The 22,156-nt window shown below is 37.5% G+C and overlaps 1 protein-coding gene across 1 annotated transcript in view; it reads right to left on the reverse strand.

Annotated features, from left to right (window-relative positions):
- LOC137407536 (dynein axonemal heavy chain 10-like) overlaps positions 1-18,399 on the reverse strand; it is a 72,378-nt gene extending 53,979 nt beyond the window's left edge. The window contains exons 1-22 of the mRNA XM_068094079.1: positions 18,331-18,399; positions 16,670-16,838; positions 16,305-16,555; positions 13,976-14,124; positions 12,096-12,197; positions 11,818-12,016; positions 10,116-10,232; positions 9,449-9,697; positions 9,097-9,273; positions 8,766-8,912; positions 8,438-8,564; positions 8,146-8,354; positions 7,638-7,751; positions 6,695-6,803; positions 6,590-6,608; positions 4,775-5,006; positions 4,413-4,673; positions 4,131-4,289; positions 3,857-3,973; positions 3,634-3,736; positions 2,901-3,079; positions 2,127-2,338 (exon numbers count right to left, since the gene is read on the reverse strand). Of these exons, the coding sequence (XP_067950180.1) occupies positions 2,127-2,338; positions 2,901-3,079; positions 3,634-3,736; positions 3,857-3,973; positions 4,131-4,289; positions 4,413-4,673; positions 4,775-5,006; positions 6,590-6,608; positions 6,695-6,803; positions 7,638-7,751; positions 8,146-8,354; positions 8,438-8,564; positions 8,766-8,912; positions 9,097-9,273; positions 9,449-9,697; positions 10,116-10,232; positions 11,818-12,016; positions 12,096-12,197; positions 13,976-14,124; positions 16,305-16,555; positions 16,670-16,838; positions 18,331-18,384 (3,455 nt within the window). The 5' untranslated portion in view covers positions 18,385-18,399. The remainder of the gene's footprint in view (positions 1-2,126; positions 2,339-2,900; positions 3,080-3,633; positions 3,737-3,856; positions 3,974-4,130; positions 4,290-4,412; positions 4,674-4,774; positions 5,007-6,589; positions 6,609-6,694; positions 6,804-7,637; positions 7,752-8,145; positions 8,355-8,437; positions 8,565-8,765; positions 8,913-9,096; positions 9,274-9,448; positions 9,698-10,115; positions 10,233-11,817; positions 12,017-12,095; positions 12,198-13,975; positions 14,125-16,304; positions 16,556-16,669; positions 16,839-18,330) is intronic.
- Positions 18,400-22,156: the final 3,757 nt, after the last annotated feature.

Raw genomic sequence — 22,156 nt, forward strand, 5'->3', positions numbered from 1 at the left:
TGCAACACATTCAGCATGTTTAGCCAACATGCTAACAGTTTAAAAACATATGATTGGGTCCAGGAAAAAGAACAATTTAAAAAGCAAGTGTATCTTGAGTGTTCAATGCGACCATTATTTCGTTCCTTATTAGCCTCCATCATTCCTGAGCAAAATTGACTAAATAGAATGACACAAAATTAGCAAGTAAAAGACATGCGATACAGATGACAATGTGTGGCTTCATTAAACTGTTTTTATCATGCAAGATCGATATAAACTGTGAGAGTATGTGGGTGAAATGACAGTGCCCAATGTGAACCATACTGCATGGATATATGTAGAAGAGATATATTTAAAAGAGATATAGAGAGAAGAGATATAGAGAGAAGAGATACAGAGAGAAGAGATATAGAGAGAAGAGATATAGAGAGAAGAGATATAGAGAGAAGAGATATAGAGAGAAAGATATAGAGAGAAGAGATATAGAGAGAAGAGATATAGAGAGAAGAGATATAGAGAGAAGAGATATAGAGAGAAAAGATAGAGAGAGAAGAGATATAGAGAGAAGAGATATAGAGAGAAGAGATATAGAGAGAAGAGATATAGAGAGAAGAGATATATGTAGAAGAGATATAGATTCAGGTATGTTACAAGAACGGAAAAGAGTTATTAGTTAACAGGAAACATCAGTATGACCCATAAAGTTTGATCTCAGATCTAAACTCCATACAGGATTGTTAAGGTTTGTCTGGCAATGATATAGGATGAAACTCTAGAAATAACAGCTTTCAGCATGGAAATATCGTAAAAGACTTGATTCAATAGCATTATCCGTATTTTATTATTTACCACAATGTGTTGCTAACTTTTCAGGTGATCTGTCATAAATTCAATAATCAACTATGCATATACGGTATTTATGTGAGTTCTGACTGGTAAGGGCATATTTATTAGCCTAATGGTGCAAACACACTAGGCAATATTATCACGCGCGTCATGAGTAGACTACACATTTATGATTCACCGGTAAGTGATAATGCGGGCATGCTCACAAACAGCCAATAAAATTTCATATCGCCATGTTCTGCAAGGTTGTTAATTAATTTAAAGGTTGACTTGCAAATTATTATTATTGAATCTATGAATATCACTCTTATTAAATCTATGAAAAATTCAGTGTTCATATTGATGATGTTTCAATCGTAATAAAATAGCAAAATGTTGTTGCTGTTCATTGGTAAACAATGACACGAAAAAATTAGCAGACAAAGCATTGCATTCTGGATAAAAGCAACCAATCGAAATGCACCTCCTGCACGATAAAGTTCTAATAGAAAAAGTCTAGCGTATCGCTCAGCAACAACTTGCTTGGCGAGTTCCGGCGCGGATTGGTGCCACACAGCGCGATATTGAGTTACATAGGGCGTTTGAGCCTTAAAGGTTGACTTGCAACAAAATCCACATTACCGTTATTTGGTATCAAAAGATTCACCATGTCTTACTCTGTTGTGTTGTAGGTGCAAATTATGTGGAAATGTGATTACAAGCTCTTAAAAGCTCAAAAACGAACAGTTAATCGCAACCATCATGGACACGCAGTAGAGTACAATCTACAAAATAATATGAGAGAAACTGTTAGCTATATTCATCAGCTCCAAGTACATGAGGATCCAAAGTGTATTCTTTTCACATGAAGCAGCCCACTCAAAATCTTTATGCGTGTAACGTTGATCACCACAGAAATATGTTTGAGAAAGATGAAGCTGCGCACAAATGAAATGTGCTGATCACTATTACCTGACCTTGGAATAATATACAGTACTATATTATTGACAGGATTTTTTTTCGCCCTACGATGTACAACATGCAAATTTTTCGCCCTCTCACTCAGTAATTCAGAAATCACTCAGTTTGGCATTATTCGTTACTAGTTATTGTGAAAACCGAACCGGAAACAGATAGGTGATATAATAAATGAAAGAGATACGATGATATTAGTGATGTTACTGATGCTACACTGATGTTACTACAGTGATCAACTACTAGTGGCTATGATTGGCTCGATTAAGTGTTTAGGATTGCTCACGACTTTTGAGAATGCGGTTGTACATGTAAGAGGGCAAGCAAAGAGCAACGCGTTTTACCTTGGTCTAAGTGCCTCATGCTTGAGATCTAAAAATAGGGGCAGAGAGTCTCGAAACTCTCTCATTAGGTCATCAACTACTTTAGCGAGTGGCAAATGCCGAATATCCTTTGGCATCTTGCGCAATTGGCGAATATGTTCATCAAGGCTCTCTGTTATAACTCTTGTCTCTAAGTTCACCCAAAGAGTCTCGCTCCACTGTCGCTTCTCCTCCTACACACATAGTTTCATGGTCTGTTGGCAAGTAAATGCATTGAGTGCTCTACGGAGCAAAGAATCATCAACACATGCTAAAGTGCCACTTTTTTTTAATTATTATCGCTGACATATTGTGGACTTGTGATGCTCACGTTAAGAATAATGTTTGACCTGTAATTATCCATAAATTGCCAAAAGCTATGTGTAAATAAAAACTTTACTGATAATTTAAAAGGCTTGCAGAAAATTTGCAGTCAATTTAGTAAAACTATCATATCATAGTAGCATATGACACACGGCAAGTAGAGAATGATGACCATACTGATGCTATCACATACCAACAAAAGAGCACTTAAATTTACTTTCACCATAACTCGTCAGCTGAGTGATTGCATTGATAGCATTATTATAAAGTTGACCATCTGACAGGACAAGTAATCTATCTCAGTTATAATGGTTGTTTATGCAACCAACAAGGGCCATAGACAATGTCTGCAACACATGGACAAAACTTACTCAACAAATCTGTATACTAATCACAATATACAACGACTGACAGAGCTACTAGCAAGCTCACCATGAATGACTTGTGCAAGCTATAGACCTTGCTGAGGTCTGCCAACTCTTTCTGAGCCTGTACCAGCTTGCTATACATAGTAATGGGCAGGTCAAACAGTTTCTCAGCAAGCACTAATTCCCTTTGTCTTTTTTCCAACTCCCTCAAGGCTGCTTTGAAAATCTCCATCAGCTCAACACCTGGCCAGCAATACTGTGGTTCATCATTGACATATGGTTCCAAGGACAGACACCTACCCTCACTTTCTATTAACACTGGTTATCTCCACTGATATAAATAGTTGTAACGCTGCCTAAACTAAAGCAACATTCTTAGTTTAAATTAGTACACAGCTAGTGACTTCCTTCGCTAACTGCCTTGACGCCTTTGGTCATACTTTGACACCTCTGGTCATACTTTGACACTTCTGGTCATACCTCGACATCTCTGGTCATACTGAGACACCTCTGGTTATACCGCGACATCTCTGGTCATACCGACACACCTCCGGTCATACCTCGACACCACTGGTCATACCTCGACACCTCTGGTCATACCTCGACATCTCTGGTCATACCTCGACACCTCTGGTCATACCTCGACACCTCTGGTCATACCTCAACACCTCTGGTCATACCTCGACCACCTCTGGTCATACCTCGACTGCCTCTGGCCATACCTCGACACTTTTGGTAATACCTTGGGAACCTCTAGTCATACATTGACCACCATTCAAATCATGACAGTGACTAACCTCGTCCTAACTCCCTGCCAACAGTCCCTGGGCCTTCTACAGCCATCTGGTGAGAAAACTCGTACAGATCCAATTTAAATTGCTTGATCTGATCCTTAGTGTACTAAAACAACATTCATACATTTATGAAAGATGTCGGGTTCCCAACCTGATGACAGCTCCCACTACTGATGCCTAAGTTAGTCATACACACCTACTGAACGATGAATAGTGAGTGACTTACGTTGATGAACTGGAGTTTAGCAGGGTTGAGCTCGTACTCCACAGTCTTGGTATGGTAGAGGAGATCCATATATTGATTAAGCACAAGCTGGCTGCTCTGTTTATCAGACGCAGCTACCTGCGAAAATATATCAAACTTTTGTACAATTTTACTGTTGTTTTCACAAGCTATTATAGCAAGAATAACATGCGCATTGTGATGCTAAAGAGCAATGAATTAGTTTGCTGCCATTTTCCCCCAGAAAAACGCAACACAAAGCGAACACTCTACTCACATTGTGACCGTAAGAAGCCAGAGTTCTGTACATTTCTTGCATCATTCTCATGTTATACTCATTCTCCACTGTGTTGCTGCGCACCTCAGCGATCTGGCCTAAGCAGTACTTGAGGTCATCTATAGCCTCGGGTACACGCTTTAGGTTTTCATATTTCTCCTAAAACCATCCAAAACGTCACACAAATATTGCGGTTGTTTGAGATTTTAAACACTTGGACTCTTCAAAAACTTACAAGCAAAACCGTCTGAATATTTCTTGGGTATGCGCTAGTAAAGGTACCTTGATATATGAGAGGGCATTGACAAGGTGGGTTTTAGCTACTTCTTGAAGCAAATTTCCAAAAATCGTCAGCCATTCTTTAGCATGAGTCTTGATGCCGACAAGCAATGGGGTTAGACTCAGTTGCACACAGTTTACTGTGTAGGTAGTACCTAATCCATCCATCTTATCCATTATAGTTTTATAATGAAGCATCTTCTCATCATACTGCTCCGCTTGCAGTATCTTCTCCTTAGCACACCATTTCTCAGCTCTTTGTTGCTGTAGCAAGAAATGACAGCAAGTCAATATATCTATGTTCTATTGTTAAAAAAGTAAAATAGAAAGTGGTTACTGGGATATTCATACCGGCTGAGACTCACCTTGTCAAGAACCCAGACTTGCTTGTATTTGGCCCATCTCAGGAAGTATCTTTGAAGGCGGGTGAGAACATCCTTAGTTCTAGATAGGACTTCATTGGTGAGATCAACTACATCTGGATGGTTAACCACATCAGGGTGAAAGGTGAAGATGAATGGAGTATCAGATGAAGCAACTGGTTGAGGGGGCGTTTCTATGCACGTACCATTCATCCAACGAACGAAAGCCATGGACCTGTAAATGCATAGCATTGGCAGCATGGCCAATAAGACTGACAGCTACTAGGCCTCTCAACCACAACTAACTTATCTTCTATTCATAGAGTGTCAATGTAGTTTTGCAAGTCAGCTCCAGAGTGTAAATAGGATGAGGCAAATAAGACACTATCAAACAGGATGAAGTTGCCTCACAGGAAGATGACATTAAAGATATGACCACATCAAATTCTAGTAGATTTTACCAGAAAGTATAGATATTTTTCTATCATTTGAGATTTTTTGTTGTATTAGGTGATCTGACTGGCCAGTGTGTTTCAAGATTAAAATTGACAGAATTTAAACGCAATTAAAAGGCTCAGAAGAAAAAGGTGTATAAGAGAAATAGGAATCAGACAAGACATTGTGTTAACAATTCTCCTTTGCTCGAATCTACTTCATATTTGCTAGAGTCCAAGGATCTTCTCACATTATTAAGAACAAATTTATTACTTCTACTAGAAAAAAAGAAAACAATAAAGCGACAGGCCTAATAATATCATTGGTCAGTATTCAATTTGTGAAGGTAATAAGTACAAGAGACTAATTAACAGAGTGATCAACATGCTAAATCATTTTGTTTGGGCACATTTGTGACATCTCAATGACCTTGCCTAAACAAGGAAACAAAAAAGCTCTGATATAACATAAGAATGACAACAGAAAACTGAACTGCAAACAATGAGCATGCAATCAACATTCTTACATTTCTATTGTCTCTCGAGTGCAGCTAACAAACTTTTTGAAGAGGTCATTACAGCTAGGCATAAGAGTGACCTCTGGGGGCACCAATGCACACTCCACCACAAAGTACGGTGTTGACCGAATGACCATACCCAGAAGCCTCTTCAGATTTGCTATTACGAACTGAATAGAAAGCCGTAGCACAGATGATATGACAGAATGAAATAGAATATGTATTGAACTAATAAGATTGGTTAGGATGATACTAGCAGTGTAAGAAGTGGTAGCGGGTGAGGTTGGATGGTGAATTGCTCACATCTGCTGAGCATTACTCACAAGGAGACTCACAAGGAATGCTCACTTAGACTAAAAGGTAGAAATTTTCAGGATTCCATCACCTAAGTTTTTTATGACTAAATATGGCTGCAAGTGTGGATGTTTGTAAGAATAGTTACCAGAGAGAATAGTGAACCAATCATGTTTAACAAGTGGATAAGCTAGTGTAAAAGAGTTGCTAAAGAAGGATTCGTAGACTATCATGCTTCACCAGCAGATAATTCCCAGTATAAAAGAATGAAACAATCATTATGTACTAATTGACAGTCTACTGTGCAAGGTAGATGGAGAGGTGTTTAGGTTACATACAATACAAATTTCTGTACATTTAACCGTTTTAGAGGGTAAATTAACATAGAGAGGATAGAAAAGAATTAAAAGGAGGAAATTACTATGACCGATGGACTCGCCTCCGAACAACTCAAACTTTCACCTTAACTACTAGAACCTTTAGCTTGTCTAAACACTCTTATTGCGAATAAATGATGGAGACCAATAACAAGTCTGAGGCTAGAATATAAGGTGGAGAACATGGTATATGACAGGTGTTGCCAAGAGCTGGAAGTACCTGTCTAATACTGTCATAGATAATCTGCTCCCAATATCGGTAGTATGGAGCCAGTTTGCAAGCTTTCCCTGTATTTTTGTTGACCACAAGACCTTCTATTTTGGTGAGGATGGGGCTCAGTGCTCTATAGCTAGTTACCAGTGTCATCCTTGCAGAGTTCCTTCGGTACTCCAGCTGCTCAAAGAACTCCTAAAGAGAATTCACCATCACTAAAAGTGCTTTTGGATTTCCAGATCTAATGAAGGGTCGCAGTTTCAAATCACTAATGACAAAAGGTATAAAGGTACAAACATTGACTCCCATATCACTCTAACTGTACTCTACATGATTGTACTGTTGGCAGTTAATCAGCAAGATAAAATAGCACTTTGTTTTTAGTCATTACAATAATTCTCATTTGTTTCTTTGTGGCACATTTGACCCCAGTAACGATCTATAAAATAAAACAAAGGTATACTGAGTATTAATTCGCCATTACCAGTAGCTGCTATACAATGAATTTTTTTAGTGAACATCAAAGGAAAACAAATTAATTACAAATTGCTGGTTTAACTAAATGAGTCACATCCTAACCTCCGTAACGATTGTATCAGGATATCTAATACAAACGCCTAGTCTACATGTGCCTTTTTATGCACAACCGTATAATTTTTTAACTTGATTAACTTAATAAATATAATAACAGTCACAGTTTGATGTATTTAATTAACACTAATAAAGAACAGAAGTAATGAAAGGATGGCCTACCTTAGTTGTAGGCAAACCCGTGGTGCTGTTCATGTTGGGCAGGTAGAACAAGTTGGTAGATGAGATGATGTCAACTCTGCTCTGCAAGTCAGCAGCATTCTTATGCACTTGGTTGACTAGAGTCTCTACCTTCTCGATAGCCTAGTAGGAGAATACTTTTACAAGCTATAAGCCTTCACAGATATGGCGCAGTCATAAAAAGAGCATAGAAGTATGTGTAGGTATGTAACAGGTCCTGCGGAGTTACATATAAATTCAAATACAATAAGCAAGTACCTGCATGCACTTGACGGAAAAGTCTATAATACCAAGAGTGTACCAGTTCAATCTAGTCATTCCGGGCTTCAGGGTCCGTCGCAGATCCCGCAACTCTTTGTCTAGAAGTTTTGTCTAAAAGCATTTATAAAATAAGTATAACAACCATCAACTGAGTATTTAGTATGTATCCGAACTTATCTTAGGAGCTGGGCACAAGTAAATTATATTCTTTGGTATGAATAAGTCAGTAGTTATCAGACAATTAATCTCCTTATTAATAGATGCCAAGTACAGCCATGTGAGTAGTTACGGCGTAGCAACAAGTACTACGGCTACTACTACTACTATACACAATGATGGTATTGGATAGAACCATATACACTCTAAATGACAATTTGACACCAATACGAAAGCATCTTCTATTGCCATCTCGTCTTTTCAAAAATAAAGGAAAGATTGGAATAAATCATTGCTGATGAATAGAAGACTATAATAGTGCAAAACGTGGCAAGCTAGGAAACCTGACCTCAGCCACATTGAGGCTGTCCAACAAGAGGTGATATTTGTCTATCATTATCTGAAGTCTGTTTTGGGCAGTGAGGTATTTCGGTAGCTGTAGAGCGAGGTTACGTGTCAGCTCAGGTATGTGGTAGCCCAGCTTCTCCAAGTGCTTGCTCTCACAGGCTATCTCCAACAGCTCGGGATCAAAGTTGATGAGAAATCTCATCTTCATGTCTAAAAGAAGATTCTGTGTGCAGCTGGTAATCCAAAGTTTTCTACATAATACTAATAGGAGATTATTAGGAGCGATACCTTACCTATGACGACGTTGTTGGCATTTTTCAAGGGCATCCGAGACGCGATGTCAACATCTGTGTCCTCCGGTTTGATTATCTGTCTACCATAGCGATAGGCATTCCTATTACCTGAGACTAGCCTTAGTACCTAGCAGGAATGAACACAAAGAACCATGCAATTCATGCACATCAATACATCTCATATGATTCAACTTGGATACAGTAATGATGTCATATAAGTTCAGTGTAACATCACTTGACATAAAATCATATCCCACAACGTTTGCAGCTCGTCTAGTGGACATAGTTAAACACATACCTTGTCAAATGCCTCCTTGTCTATGTAGACTGATGAAACCTTGGATGATGCCCTCACTAAAAGGTTACGTTTAAGAAGGGTGGCAACAATATTCTCAGCATGACTTCTCCAAGCTAAGTATTTGCTGTCCTCAAATGATTTCATAGTACGGCCAGCATAGAGATACTTGCCTCGAGCCTGTGCAATCATAAAAAGCAAACAGTTAACACAGAAAACTAGTAATTTACTGGTTATACTCTACTCTTAGATATGGTTGAGAGTACCGATGTAATATATCAGAACTCAGAAGGCACAGATGTATAGTAGTTGGCAGTAGTGTATGGCAGCTGTAGAGCTGAAGTATCTATAGAAAAGAAGGTACCCGTTTTCCAGTCTCAGTAGTGGTGAACTCATCCATTACAGAGAACTTGAGAACCGTCGTCTTGAGCTTAAACAGCAGCATACTCGACCAGCGAATAGCCCCAGCTACTGGAGGATCACTCCTCGCAATTGCCGGGTCTCGTCTGTTCTCCCTAAATATCTTTTCTATTTTTTCGACCTGCAGAGAAAGGCCACCCAAAATAGAGAAGAGAACACAGCAGAAAAAGAGACCCTAAAATACATTGTCAAGCAAAAATAAAATATGGCAAACCTTGACAACCAACTGTAAAACTAACTAGAATCCACGTATGACGCTATAGAGAGATTAGCGAGGTCGCTCGCTATACACTGACCTCTTTAGTAAACTGAAGGAGAATGTCATTGAAGCGTTTCATCATTTCTTCATTGATGCTGCTGCGAGAGCGAACATGCCTGAACTTTTGGAACAGGTCATACGCTGCTTCTGCTGATCTCAGTTTCTTAAATGATTCATTTATGAAGTTTATAGTCTCCTCTTCAATTTTGGCTACTTCAACCGCAAACCAGTCGACAGTTCGACTCCAAATGTTGGCGTGTTGCTTGTCAAAAGGATTTTCCTTGAACTGTCAATCGAAAAATAACATTGCCAGGAAGTAAACCTCGCTTTTCAACAGAGAGTTATTCAAAAGTGAGAAAGGCAAAAGCATAAAATGGGTTAACAATCAGCTCTACAAAATTAGATGCCATTACAAGTTCATATAACTTCAAAAAATGCATATGGAGACAGATTAATCGAACATTCGAATGCAAAATGAAAGAATGTGGTTAAATTACGAGTAATGATTTAAGCAGGTACTATAAAACCTCTAATTGAACGCCATGGCGCTATATTTTATTGGCGGTCAAATAGTGTGACGTTCAAATAGAGGTGGCATTCAATTAGAGGTTTTACGGTAATTACAAATAGAAAATTGACTAGAAACAACTGTTAGCGAATTAGTGAATGAAGAAATAAAAGATACTAGGATGTGAAATACTCACAGTGCTAATAGGCACCACAAGGTTGTCCACCTTAGCAAGAATGCTATTGACAAGTTTGACCTCCCCCGTCACATTTTTCAAGTCACTGTTGAATATTGTCTGGAACTCGTGAATAGCCTGGGAACAAAAAGTTTACCATGGAATTTTTGATAAACATTGAATCTTAGACACAAAAAACTGGCTAAAATAATGAATATTGACACAAATAAGTTGTTTATGCCAACAACTCATATAGTAAAAACAAAATATCATCAACAATTAATGGACATTGGCCACTGTTGCTAGTGATAACTAAAGCTGGAATAAATATGTTGTTTTTATATAACAACTACTTACTCAATAGGTGATTAGGAATTGATACCAGAATATTAACCTTTATTGAGACTCAATCTTAAACAAATGCAGTTATACCAAAAAGACAGTGAATAATGTTGTGGATATTATAGACCAATAAAACATGTCTAAAGGTGTTTCTACCACAAAAACTGTTTGTTATTGGCTGGTTATCTCAAACAGCCAGCCTGGCGCAACTGTATGGACGTGTCAACCACATGCACCCTCTAATAAATGCTTCGAATAATAGTAAAGCAATGGGTACCTAAACAAGCCAATCTATTTGTTGTATAATCTAGTCTTCTGCATAAAAATATGCTATAAGGTCAATGGAAAGAGGGTCGAACGACCTTAAGAAAAGGGGTTAAATGGTTGAGAGTTCAGACACCTTGCACCGGAAGGAAGGCCCTGTCCATAGGCTCTGCAGAACCATGCACCAAACAGAGCCACAGTTCATGACATAGATTGGATCAGCAAAAGATGGATACGTTACAAGATCAATAGAAAGATAAGCATGGGCCGACATGATATTGACTAAGAACATCAGAAACTAGAGCTTAAAGCTTGAAAGCTCAATCCTATCAAGAAAATATCGCTCATGTAAGAATTGATGGGGTCAAAAAGTAGCCATAACATCACAAAGTAATAGCTATGGCTGACAATTTTCAGACATCCAAGTACCAGCTGAGCCAACCATTGAGGCTGCCAATCTCGTGACATCATTAGCCTAATCCTAAGTTATTATTTTAACTTTTATCATCACACAGAATGGGAGACCTTAGATTCAAATGTCAAGGTCAAAAGGGCAAATACCCTAACTTTAGATTTTACCGTATCTTTTAGAAGATCGATCTACTGTTAATCAAGGTGCATATATGGGAGCCATATAGGTAACAAATAAGTAGAACAACGCTACATCGAGTATTTAACTAGTATTCTAAGTGTCTTGCAATTACTCCCAAACTGTTGAGCCATCTGAATAGACAAGCAGACGAGACATTTACACTTGTCTGGTAACCAAATATGTGTTGGGAGAAAAACGTCTATAAGTAATATTGAACTTGCCAACTGTTTGTTCATGTCATCAAGATGACAGCGACTGCGAAAAGAATAGTTTCCCACTTGCATCAGAAAAGCATGTAGATTCAACAAATTAATGCTGTTAAAATGCAGCCTAATCAACTGAAAGGCTTACAAAACAATCACAACAGCTGACACAACATGTTTGATGAATTAATAATATTTTTTTTGTTAGACATTAACAAATGGCAGTTTGAAAACTTCCATAACATGATTAAACGAGACCCTCAACAGGGATATGTATTAATATATGAATTGTAATATGTAGGCATGAAACAGTACAACCCACCCTAGCAATATTCGCAAGGTGTTCACATATCTTAGACATATAATCTGTCCTCTCAAATAGCCTCTTTCTATCAAATTCCCATCGAGAGTCTCGGCCTGAATCTTCGATCTTAGCCCGAGTTTGAAAATATGATGACCTCCACATGTCTAACATTCTCTTTGCATCTAGGCACTTCTGAGTGACAACTTCAGGTTGTTCCCTGCAATAGAAGTAAACCATTTATAGATAGGTTTGTACCGTCTTAACAGTTGGAGTCAACCAGCAGCTAAGGTACATACTCAAAGAGTGTGCTGACATTGATGACCCTCTTGACCCTCTCACACAGCTGCCAGGCTATTCTCTCTAGCAAAGGAACCATCCTGTTGTCTGTGTTATAATACCTGCAGGATCAATTCAACGGTATATCATCATCAGCATATGCTAACATTAAAGGTTGGCTTGCAGCAAAATTCACATTACAGTTATTTGGTATCAAAAGATTCACCATGTCTTACCCTGTTGTGTTGTAGGTGCCAAATATGTGGAAATGCGATTACAAACTCTTAAAAGCTGAAATACGAAAAGCCGCCGTAGATTGGAATCTCTTCATTTATCTGAAGCATTCATTACAGTTTGCTATTGTCTTGTCACGTGATGTTTTCACGTGAATTGAAAGGCCAATAAAAAGCTCAATATAAAACTTATCGTAGCAATAGTATCAAATCCCTAAGTAACAAATCAAATCAGACCCCGTATCAAATATAGATGCTCGCTACTTTACAGTTTTGCTTCGGCTTGGTCTAATCGGCAAGTCATAATCTGATCATGTGACCCAATACTTCGCAAATAATTTCTGCAGCATTTTTCGATTATCACAGGTAACCAACAGGCTCGTCATGATTACCAGACAATGATATGTACTCCTTCGAGCTAAGGTTAAAAAATTAAACAAATTTTTACGGTAAGTTATAAGATATCACTGCTAAAAGTGACAGCATTACAATGACGATAAAACAGACGCGTAAGAACAATAGACATGGTTTTATTGAATGCGTGAAGTATATTTGTGAAAATATTTCGGCGAATAAGGTTGCATGAAAGTGTAAACAGAAACCATCTACCACAACTACGTCACATTTGAGCCGTTTTGGAAAGAGAATCCAAACTATGGCGGTCTCGTGATGGCTGCGATTAACTGTTCGTTTTTAGCTTTAAAGAGCTTGTAATCACATTTCCACATATTTTGCACCTACAACACAACAGAGTAAGACATGGTGAATCTTTTCATATCAAATAACTGTAATGTGAATTTTGTTGCAAGTCAACCTTTAAAGTAGGCGTTATAGAGGCAGAGTCGACCTATTTTATGAAAATGACTATTAGTCAAACAACTTATATTAATTTGCATTACTATCACGCTTAGATTTTTAGATACACATTGTTAAGGATTCTATGTCTATTTCATTCCACTGTCTAGTAAATATTTCAAATCAGTAGGCATACACATGGCATATCCTATTTTTTAGCTACTCCAGAAATATACAAACCGCCATTTAAAAAAAATTTCCTATACATTTTTATATGAAATCTTAAATGAACCTTCAGTTGAACTCTCAGTCAACTTAGATAGAAATAATAAGCATACCGCTGCTGATATGAGCATCACCAGCATGATATACCAAGTTAAAATGATAGTAAAATAAAGAGTGATGAACTGGACAAGAGACCAGCTAGTACCGTCATATTAAAACAGTCCAGAGTAGTGCCCAATACAACTAAAACTTAAATATATAATAGTACAATAAAAAGGCTGAAGAAAACGTTGGTTCCTGTATGTTATTGACTACACAAATGTATGTGAAACACTCATTACATCGTAGAAGTAATGGTAGACACATGGAGAAGACTACCATGCATCTAACATCCGAAACATGGAAAGACAAGGAAAGTTGGAAAGACAAGGAGTAGTAGTTGTAAAAAATATGTTATCAAATAAGATCAAGTGTTGTATGGTTTCTACCAAAGCTTTAGTAGACAGGACCTGCTAGTTAAGAAGGGAAACAATGTCTCAAAGGTCGACCAACATAGGGCCAACCCAATCGAAGACCCTAAACACAGTATAGAACAAGTAACATAAAAATTTTTAAGAATATAATCGTTGAGTGAACAAAGATAATACCTAGAGATTATCCAAACCATTCTCAAGGCTACCATCAAGTTGGGTAGGGTCTCTGTAACCATAGCAAAGGTAGAACCATAAGTTATATTCTTCATGTGTCTGTCAACAGTACTGAGGAACCGTGCATTGTCCTTGGCTTCTGTGAAGTACTTGTGTATGTCCTCTCGTAGGTACTCCAAACTGTTGTCTACTTGACTGTTCACCTGAACAAGTGATAATTTCATCATAGCTATGAAGCAAGTAATGACATGATATTCAAACCCTAATCAAATCGCAAAGATAACCTGCCCAATACTCCACAGTAAATATACAAGATACCATCGTATCACAAAAATAACTCATTCAGCACACCAAAGTGTTGATACAGAATCTCAACTCATCACAAGTAAAACTTACCCAGGACACCAGAGTGAAAGTACAAGATACTGTACCATCACATTACAAAGATAACCAACCCAGTACACTACAGCCAAAGACATGTATCACTCTACTTGATTTATTGCAAAAGCTTATGGAAAGTGTTGCATCACGAGGAGTAGGTTTGAAAAGTAAGATTTATACATGCTTAACATGGAAAGGAATTTTAAAAATCACATATTCTATAATTGATGTTAAAGAATAGAGAAAGCATAATATTATTATGATTTATTAGTTATCTTGAGGTGTTGACTGATGTTCTGAAAAAAGAATCAAGGAGATTGACCCCCTAGAAGCTGAGATATAGACAGCCAAACACAGGTCTACCTAATAAAGAATCAGAGGAAAACCCTTCGAAAATCCCGAAAACTATGACGTATAAAATCGACTTAATGGTCATGTGCCGGAGTTGCGCACCCTTACCGCCGTTACTTATAATGATTGTTTTGGCTACGAGATGTGAAACGCTTCTCGCGATAGTAAATAATTTACATACTAGCTCTGGTTTCTCAGGAAAATCATCCAAACATTGTGTGGTAAAGGCATTTGCCCACAACCCCTCGTCATGATTTTTTAAAGCAGAAGAGCAGATTTTGACTATTGTGCTTCAAATTTTAACTCGATCTCCACGGATATGCTCCGAAGATCATCTGTTCAACGAACGGCGCGTGTATAGTCTATATGCGATATCCGCGATTGCAGTTTTTTTAGAATACGAAATAGGAATGGGACTTTTTGTTCCTTCATCATTTTTCTACTGTGTATCTACTGCAGCATTCAGTTGATTTTCATGATTATCGTCACTATTAACAGACTGGAAGTTCACTACAGCCATAATCTTAAAAAGACTAACTTGACCGTGCTGCTCTTGCTATAAGAAAAGAAAACGATAACTTTTGCTTTGATTTTTCTATTGATCTATTATCTTATCTATGATTATTTTTTATGATTTATATAATATTCATAATGCATATTATACAAAATAATAATATAACTGCGTATAGAATAAATGATGTAACTAATATAATTTGTAGAAAATTCCAAATGATAACCGAGATTGATTTAATTGATTCTATTTATTAGCTATAGTTAAAAAATCTGAACAACGCTAAAGATGAGTCTGAATAGGGAAGCTAAGTAGGAGAACAACAAAACTGAGCTGAACTAGCAAGATAGCGAAATGTTGCGAAATAATAGATGCGTGTAATTATTTTATGCTAAAACTAATCTACACGTCAGAGGGACTGGTTCGGAATTCTAGGAGCGATGATTGTTAGGCCCAATTTGATTGTTCTATACTTCCAGGGATTAAACCAATTAAAACGCCGTGATTGTTATAGGAGAGCGCATTAGTTGGCTTAATTGACCAATGACACACAAGTCGATTTCATACGTCATATATTGATGATTACCAAAACACTTTTGTTTTTTGGTAGACCTGTGTTTGGCTGGCTATATCTCAGCTTCTGGTTGGTCAATCTCCTTGATTCTTTTTTTAGAACATCAGTCAACACCTCAAGATGAATAATAAAGCATAATAATATTATGCTTTCTCTATTCTTTAACAAGAACAGAAATACAGGTGAGAGGAGGTTCAGCAGTAAACACAGACGAAAATGATAAACTCAAATGGGTCAGATATTAAAAACAACAAATCTACCAGGTTGAGTTTTTAAATGCATAAATGTTTTTAAATGCTGTTTGACGAACTATTTATTCCAATATGCTTTATAAGCTGGAAAGGAGCAATAGATTCAATGTGAGACACTGCCATATTTTTTTGTGACAGCTAGAGACCGGATCATAAACAAAATTGAACGGCTTGAGTTTCAGCTATCCTTAATCACACACTGAAAATCTGTTTGTGTGTTTTCAGCATATGTTAAAACTTCACCTTGATTATCTCCTGAACTCTTGGTCTCTTAAGCTGCTCACTGAGAGCGCTCAAGTTGGCATGCCGCTCCCTCCAGTAGGCTATCTCAGCAAGAGGACCGTTAGCCTTCGGTTCACCCTGATTGAGAGCAGCCAAAGCGGTAGACAGCTTGCTGAACCAGGTACCACAGGTTTCAGTGACTGCTGTCATCAATTCATGGTTGGCAGCATTTTCTTGAGGATTGTCACTGATTTGGGCTGGAAGTGTCGGAAGGTCCAGAGTCACAGTACCTAATGTTAAAAAGCGTGTTACACACCATTGTTGCTGTTGCTATTACCATTTGATGTAAGGATAAAAGGTAGATAAAGTGAAGTAGGAAATGTTATGTGTTAATATTGCTGCACCTTCCAGTTGTTCAGAAGTTTGCTTCATTATATTAGAAAAACGTAACATCGCTCCATAAAACTCATCTCTTGTGTTGGTCATGGGTGTACCATTTTTGGCATGCTGTTTTGCCTCTCCTTCATGCATGCTGTACCTTTTAGAGTCATAGGCTAGCATTGGGATGTAGAGCTGTAAGAAACAAGAAACTCGGACTAACTCGAAATGTATCATTACACACTGGTGGACATAACGTTATATGTAGAAGTTTCTGGCATCGCTGTATCTTAAAGTCAAATCTCTGTCAGCTCACTTCCCCAACTGTCATTCTACCCTTCTGCCAACAAATCTCACATTTTATATCTCCGTCTTTTATCGACAAGCATATACCTTAGCAAATTTAAAGTCTACGGAATCATGGAAATGTGCAGAAAGTGGTTGCTCCATAGCTTGCGTAAATTGCCAAAGATTTCATATTTTAAACAACATACAACAAGCAAACTGAATGGTCTATTCCAGCATATTGAGAGCCAAAGGCTTGCAACTTTAGCAATCGAGCAGCTTTCCTCTATTCTAACGTTTGTGATGATTTACAAACTTAAAAAGTACCCAAAATCCTTTTTACGGTTACTTTGACTTTATACCTGACACTAAAACTATTTTTGATCACTTTCAAAGTAGGACGATATTTGTGTACCATGGACTACTCTATGTCAGTGACTACTCTATGTCAGTAATTACTCTATGTCAGTGATTACTCTATGTCATGGACTTCTCTACAGTCAATGTGTATGCATTTAATGTACGTATGTTGTAAAAACAAATTTTGGAAAAATAACTATAAGTTAATCAAAGTAAAGTTATGAATTTCTTGTGTTCAGGACGCTCGCATACAGGAAATGAATGGCAAAAATTACTAACTGTTGTAGTAACAACTACTAGTAGTTATGGCAATGGCCTGTTCTTGTTGTTATAGCAAAGACCTACTGTTGTTATAGCAATGGCCTATTGTTGTTGGGCAATGTATCCAACAATTTATCCAGCTACATTATGCTTTTAGCAACACAGCATTATCACCCAGATTTTTTGTTGCACATGGGCTAATACAAGTGAAGAAAACAAATCCCACAGTCCTAATTGTGCATTTGTCGTTACCAAGTTTCAGTGCCAAGTCAAGTCGATTATGTGGCTCTGTCAACTGATATGCGTTATATTACATCACTGTTGCAATATTTCAAAAGGCGTTTTCAAATTTATTTCAAATTATATTATAGCTTTTTGATAACAAACTCATTTGAATATTGTGAGAACAACATATGCAATTTAGTGGCCTAGGAACATAAAAACAATCCAAATTTTTACTGCATGCTTTTAAAAATCAGCGGTTCATATCATTCACATATATCAAATTCATATCATTGCGCAAATGGCAGGCCAACATAACCATCTACATTTGGCTTTGACATAACTCAAAATCTAAAAAGTGGTGCAAAATTATTGGGTCACATTTCTTGATTGAGCCAATTTATCATGGTGTAAGTGATACGCTTTTTGGATTTGATTACACCTCACTCTATATCTTAAGTTAACAAGAAACATATCAAAGGTGTGCTACACTGGTGTCTCTCAACTCGTATGTAGGAGAAAGTAGTAAGATTAGCTGAAATACAATGCAAATATTTACCTGTTCCAACAATCTATCTAAATCAGCAATATTCTTTGTGCGAAAAGTTCCCATTTCTAGACCTTTACACATAAAGGAATTGGCTTCCTCGGGAGTGGTAGCATCGGGAATGAACCCCTCCCCAACCCTGCTGAAGTAGACTGCATGCTCAGCCTCACAGATTTCTGTGTTAGGATTTCCCAGGACCATGTGAATGTCAGTGCTCTCTTTTACCACTCTTCTCACCTCCTACAACCATAGACACTCTACCATTACTCCAAGATAACATGAACATTTAAAAGCTTCAGTTAAGAGTAACAACGTAAATTAAGAAATATAACTTACCTCTGTGGTTGGCTGAAAGACAGGCAGTGCAATAGGTTCTTCGATTTCTGTAGGAATATCTATTTGGGGCAGGTCAAGTTGAGGCAAACTCACTTTGTTCACAACCAGGGTGCTTCCCTTGCCTTTTTCTTATATAGGAAACAGAAAGACTAATCTATCAACAAATTGACAGCTAGTTACATAGAAAACAAGGTTTAACTAATAGTTATGAGCAATTAAAAGGGGCTTTTCAGTCGGAAATCAAACTGGTCATACAAGACAATGGTAAAAAAGGTACTTACTTTTACCAGGCTTGACCTTTTTGCTACGACTACGAGCTGTCGTTTTCTTCCCTTTCGTTTTGGCGGAGGCTGCAGCCCGCCCACCTGAATTGCTTCTAGCTGCTGCAATATCCCCACTTGCAACATTCTCATCCCTGCTCTTACTACGACTCCTGCTCCCACTTTTGCTTCTGCTTCCACTCAATTGGGCTTTGAGTTTCGCCTTTTTGTTTCTTTGTTTTACTGTAGAGCCAACAGAAGCCGTGCCTTTCAAGTCATGGTCAGTAGATATATCTGTTCTGCTAGACTCTGCATGACCTTGACTTTCTCCAATCTCAAGCTCACTTCCTAAAAAAGATCCTTTAAAAATGTGCTTTTATGGTTGTTATTTAAAAACAAACCTGGTCAACATACTATTATAAAACCATTTCAAGTTTTATTTAAAAAGTGTATTATATATGTTATAAGCAACAAACTTGAAATGGTACAATATGTATATATATAGCTTAATGAGAAGAACTACAGCATCCTTGATTTTGAGAGTAGCTGAAAGCTAAGTACAAACCATTACTTCAAGGTTGACTTGCAACAAAATTTACAGTACAGTTATTTTGTATCAAAAGATTCACCCTGTTTTATTCTGCTGTGTAGTAGGTGCAAAATATGTGGAAATGTGACTACAAACTCTTAAAAGCTCAAAAGTGAACAGTTAATCGCAGCCATCACAAAAATGCCGTAGATTGGAATCTCTTTATTTCGACGACGTGCTCAGACATTGTGGTTATTGTTTTTGATCACGTGAAATTAAAGGCCAATAAAAAGCTAAATATAAAACGTCTCGTAGCACTAGTTTATGACAAACACTTCGGGGTTCTACTGAAAAGCTCTTATCAAATATAGATGCTCGCTATGTTACAGTTTTGTTTCAGTATGGTCTAATCATCTAGTCGTAATCTGATCATGTGACCCATACTTTTTGCGAAATGGCGCGAACAATTTCTGCAGCATTTTTCGACTATCACAGGTGATCAACAGGCTCGTCATGTTTATTAAAGGATGATATACACTCCTTCGAGTTAAGATTAAAAATTAATTGAATTTTTATGGTAGGTTTTGAGATATCAGTGCTTAAAGTGACAGTATTACAATGATGATGAAATAGACGCATAAGGGCAATAGCCATGGTTTTATTGAATGCGTGAAGTATATTTGTGAAAATATTTCGATGGATGAGGCTGCATGAAAGTGTAAACAGAAACACATCGTGTTCATCTATGTCCCATTCGAGCCATTTTGAAAAGGGATTCCAATCTATGGTGTTTTCGTGATGGCTGCAATTAACTGTTCGTTTTTGACCTTTCAAAAGCTTTTAATCACATTTCCACATATTTTGCACCTACAACACAGCAGAGTAGGACATGGTGAATTTTTTGATACCAAATAACTGTAATGTGAATCTTGTTGCAAGTCAACCTTTAAATCATTTATTAAGATATTTAACTAGATACAACTCAAATAACTAGATAAGATTTGCTTGGTACAACTAAAATTTGTGGTGCCAGCTACATTGCTGTTAAACGCTTGATGGTTTGGCAAGATGGCCGGGTGTAGAGGCGGTACTTATGAATCCCCGAAAAGATAGTCACGTGCCAACCTCCGTGATGTGAATTCATGGCTTTTATTTGGTGTTGGTAATACTGGTTTGAACATTGTAATATTTTTGCTGATAGACATAAGTTGTAGCAGTTGCTTTCCAATTAATATCAAAGTTTTGTTTTTGTTTTCAAATTTCATGTATTTACTTAATTTTGTTTGGTTTAGTTCACTTTTCTGGTTGAATCAAGCTTTATTGTCATTGTATCTGGATTCGATTTCTGTTGCACTCAATCTAATGTTTGATTATGTTTTCTTGTTGGTTACATTTGTTACATTAGCTTTATAACTTATGTTTTTGGTAATGAACTTTGTAAGAAAAATTTCACAGTACCAGACTGTTAGCGGTGACCCTCCAAACCTCCCCCTATGTCACTCCTACTCTACCTGCGCGTCTTGCCAGAAAACACCGTAGTGCCAGACTACTCTAAGAGATAATATAACCACCAGTCACCAAGACCCAAACAGACAAGAAAAGATAGTTTATCTGTAACAGCGAAAAAACACCGCGAAGGTCTCAAATCACGAGCTAACTAAACAGTGCCCTTTACCAGAATGCAACATGGCCGACTCTCTACATCAGGTGGTGAATGCCGACAAACTTGTACGAGCTCCCCTCGAGCACCACGTGACTATCAACTCGCATACTTATTATTGTCTAGTGCGCATTTGTCTCTTTGTCTGCAATTGCGTCTTTGCTTGATTTATTGTGTTTTTCTTAGGTGAGTTTAATGCTTTGTGCATTTATTACGCTGTTCATATTTGGGATGCACGAGTAGCTGAGTTTTGCCATGTGCTGGCTTAAGACTTTGTGCAAAATGTTCATTGCGGAAGCATTAGGCAATATTTTGAATGTTCTTTTCTGTTGGTTGTAACATTTGATTTATATGGGTGTTGTACCACATTGTTTTGCATTGTCTACTGTTTTTGTAGTTGTTTCTGTTGTGTATTGAAGTTGGTGGTTATAGCCACTTTGTTTAACTGCACCTTGGTATGGTTGTTTCATCTTGTTGAATTCCTTTGTTTGATGAATGTGTGCTTAGTTGTTTATGTCTATACCAATGTTACTGATGACGGTTTTGTATGGTTGCTCCGTTTATGTACATATATTATGCGATTGTCTGGTTTTAGGTAGGGAGTGTGCGGACTTGCCATTAAGTTGAAAATTACATCAAAAAAATTGAAATTTGTTTCTTTGCTTCGATTTTTAGTTTTAGGTTGTTGCTTGCTGGTTTTACAGATTAATTTTTGTTCTCTCTACCTGCTTTGTATTTCTTTTACATAATGTGAGTCCATCTCTGTAAATCCGGTGCGTGTTGATAGTTTATTTGGGAGTGGTCAAAGTAGATATATGCCTTCTAGTTTATATACGGTATATTCATACTTGTGCTTCATCAAATTAACCATTTTAAGACTACCTTATTGTGTACTCGCCAGCTGGTAGATTGGCATGAATTAGCAGGAATTGCTCAATCTTGCAGCTGGTCCATTACCAGTGTCAGACAATTCCCCAATTGCCCAAACCGTCTCACACAATTTTTTGTGTCTCACTAAAAACTTCTAAACCAGCTATAGTGGCAACTAAATTG

The sequence above is a fragment of the Watersipora subatra genome, chromosome 1, assembly GCF_963576615.1.
Source record: "Watersipora subatra chromosome 1, tzWatSuba1.1, whole genome shotgun sequence".
In the NCBI taxonomy this organism is placed as follows: domain Eukaryota; kingdom Metazoa; phylum Bryozoa; class Gymnolaemata; order Cheilostomatida; family Watersiporidae; genus Watersipora; species Watersipora subatra.